Genomic DNA, 2,978 nt, shown 5'->3' on the forward strand with positions numbered 1-2,978 from the left:
TTGCAAGGAGTAGGAACGCATTTGTACCATACTGGTCATGCATCACTTTTGAACGGACTTACTCTTTTAAATAAAAATTGTATTTGCAACCTTAAACGCATTAAAAATATTTTAGAATTAAAGAATCAAAACCATTGAAGATATCTTCCACAAAAAACGTGTTGCTACACAACCACATTGTACATATATGTACATATACATATATTTTTATGAACTCTTAATCATTACCAGGAGCAACAAAAATTCCTTATGTCTTTTAACCAGGTCCTCTGCACATACATGCAAACATTATATATATATATACATATATATATATATATATATATATATATATATATATATATATATATATATATATATATATATATATATATATATATATATACTTTTCGCCTTTATGGGATTCTCAAGTGACTACTGACTTACAATGCGACCTTTCGCGTGGGGAGAATGACCTTGGGGTCTGGGTACTGGTTGGTCAAAGGATCAACAGCTTAACCATTTCAGGGCGTTGTTTTGGGTACAAAGAACATGTTTGACAAGAAAAGTGAAAGTTTAAACGTGTGGTTAAATAAATATCAAAAATATAATACAATGAGCTAATGTTTCCTAAAATTTGTGTTTAAAATTTAGTAAAGTCTTATATGTTCGTTTGCAAATAAGAAAATAAGGTACAAAAATAAAATAAAATTTTATAACATATGCAAACGGTACAAGTAAACAAATGTCTGTTTATATATAAATGTGTAAAATATTACATTTGTGTGAATATGTGCGTCTAAAGGTTCTGCGTTGATTAACGGCTGGAGGTTCGTGTTGGGCGGGCCTCAGAGACTTGAGCAAGCATGTTACTTGGCCTTCACTGGGAGCTCTCGTGTCCCCTAAGGAGCGCGATGTGTCCGGTGGTTGGGGGTGTGCTGTCTAGTCCCTGTTGGCTCACGCATTCCTTCTTCTGCTGGAGGGGAGTATATGATCCGACTCTTGTTGAATATTCAGGGTCAGTTTCTGGATAGCGACCATAGTTATTCTCTCTGTGTACGACCTGGGTGCCTTCTGTCAGATATTGCAGAGATGGCTTCCTGTCGTGAACATCTATATAATGTTGATGAATGGCCCCCTGATTTCTATGAGGCAGCATACGTCTCCGAAGGGTCGTTGTAGTATGCCCGATGTACTTTTGGCTGTGAGATTTACGCATCTCCTATGGACAAATGAATTTGTAAACTACGTCCGTGCACATCTTCTGTTCCCCTGCGCTCTTTATATGCGTCCGGGCTTCTCCTCGTTCGTTCAAGCAACGGATACCGCTCGTTGCTTTTGTATACACGGTGTTTTAAACTGTCCTTCTTGTTGTTTCACCAGGACGTCAAGAAATGGTAAAGTTGGAAGGTCCTTTCTTCGACGGTGGCCATGTACGTATTTGCAAAAAGGACCCCTAGTGGAGAACCTAGGGCAACTCCGTCTACTTGCAGAAATAATTTCCCCCGATGAGATGTGAAAGGGGCCTCCGTAGTACTAGCCTTCAGCATATCTCGGAGGACACCTTCGGAAATAGGCAGCGGGCTCTTGTTGGACCTGTATACACGATCAAGGATGATGCTGATCGTTTCTTCGACGGGGATATTCGTATATAAACTTTCTACGTCGAGAGAGGCGATGTCGTCTTCCGGTCCTTTTTCATGCAGGAGGTCAGTGAAGTCCACCGCTGAGTTCAGTGAATATGCACTGGGTATGTAAGGTACCAGCAAATCATCCAGGACCTTCGCTATTCTATAGGTTGGGGATGTCATCTGAGAGATGATGGGCCTTTGGGGGTTGCCTGCCTTACGGGTTTTCACTGTCCCGTAGCAGTAACCAGGCCCATAATCCCCTTTCACCTTAGAGAATTTTACGACGTCTCGTTGATTGTTGGCGCTAGTCACAAGCCTTGACATTTTCTTTCTGAGGTCCTCAGTGGGGTCCTTTGTTAAGTGTTGGAATTTGGAAGTGTCCAGGAGGATCCTGTCCATCTTTTCAAAATAATCACTTTTCTTCATCACTGCGTAGATAGATGATTCGTCACCTTTCCGACCCTGCTATACAGTGGGACTAATAAGGTCGAAAGAAGAAGAAGAGGAGCATAAGAGAGAAATGTCATAGTAATAGAGTGAAAACAACACTCATTCATGTCTATATGGTAGCGGGAGACACTGGTAAGAAAACCTGAGTGCTAATGATTAACTTGCTTCCATTACACAAAAAGATTATTTACAAAAAATGATAGCAATACACCTTTAAAAATACAGACTCTTATCCTTCAACCAAAACGATGAATTTCACACAAAACCTGTCCTTTTCATGAAGGTACCGACGGAAGCTTCCACTTGGCACTTAATGTTTAGCAAAAATGCTCTGATGGGAGACCTTCTTGGCAAATAAAGGCAAAGTAAATGTGGGTAAAAGGGTATGCTCACCCTTCTCCAGCCACAAAAGGCCTCCTGACGATTCCTGGAGGATACAGCAAAGCACCCAAAACGCAAGGGACGTTGCTCAAAGGTGGGCAAAGGCAAAACACAGACAAGCTAGCACACGAAGGCACAGGGTAGACCCTCACCAACAATAGCAGGACTCGTTAAAGAAAGCGAGCATCTAATGTTCAGGAGGCAGTGTTGCAGACTTGTAACAAAGATAAAGAGAATAAAGAGAACAAGAGGTGCTGAACCTCCCTTCGGGAAACCTTTATGATTAATTTTCACCTAATGAAAAGGTCCCCCAGATAAAGTAAAGGCGACGGAAAAAGCAGTGTAACACCATCAGGCAAAGAGAGGCAAGTACAGAAGACATTATTTCCCTCATTGAAACAGGAAAAGGGAGAAACAAGCAGATAAATAAAACTATTTAACAATATATACAAAACCCTCGAGGGGAGCAAAAAGAACCAACAAGCAATTTCTCTTGACTTAGGCAGAGAGGAAAATTTCAATTAAGTTAAAAGAGAA

At 40.6% G+C, this 2,978-nt stretch overlaps 1 protein-coding gene across 1 annotated transcript; it reads right to left on the minus strand.

Moving 5' to 3' along the window:
* Positions 1-1,355: 1,355 nt before the first annotated feature.
* On the minus strand, positions 1,356-2,036 carry LOC136829004 (uncharacterized). The gene has a single exon (XM_067087398.1). The coding sequence runs from the start codon at positions 2,034-2,036 to the stop codon at positions 1,356-1,358; it is 681 nt and encodes a 226-aa protein (XP_066943499.1).
* Between the last annotated feature and the right edge of the window lie 942 nt (positions 2,037-2,978).

This window comes from Macrobrachium rosenbergii, chromosome 43, assembly GCF_040412425.1.
Source record: "Macrobrachium rosenbergii isolate ZJJX-2024 chromosome 43, ASM4041242v1, whole genome shotgun sequence".
Lineage (NCBI taxonomy): Eukaryota > Metazoa > Arthropoda > Malacostraca > Decapoda > Palaemonidae > Macrobrachium > Macrobrachium rosenbergii.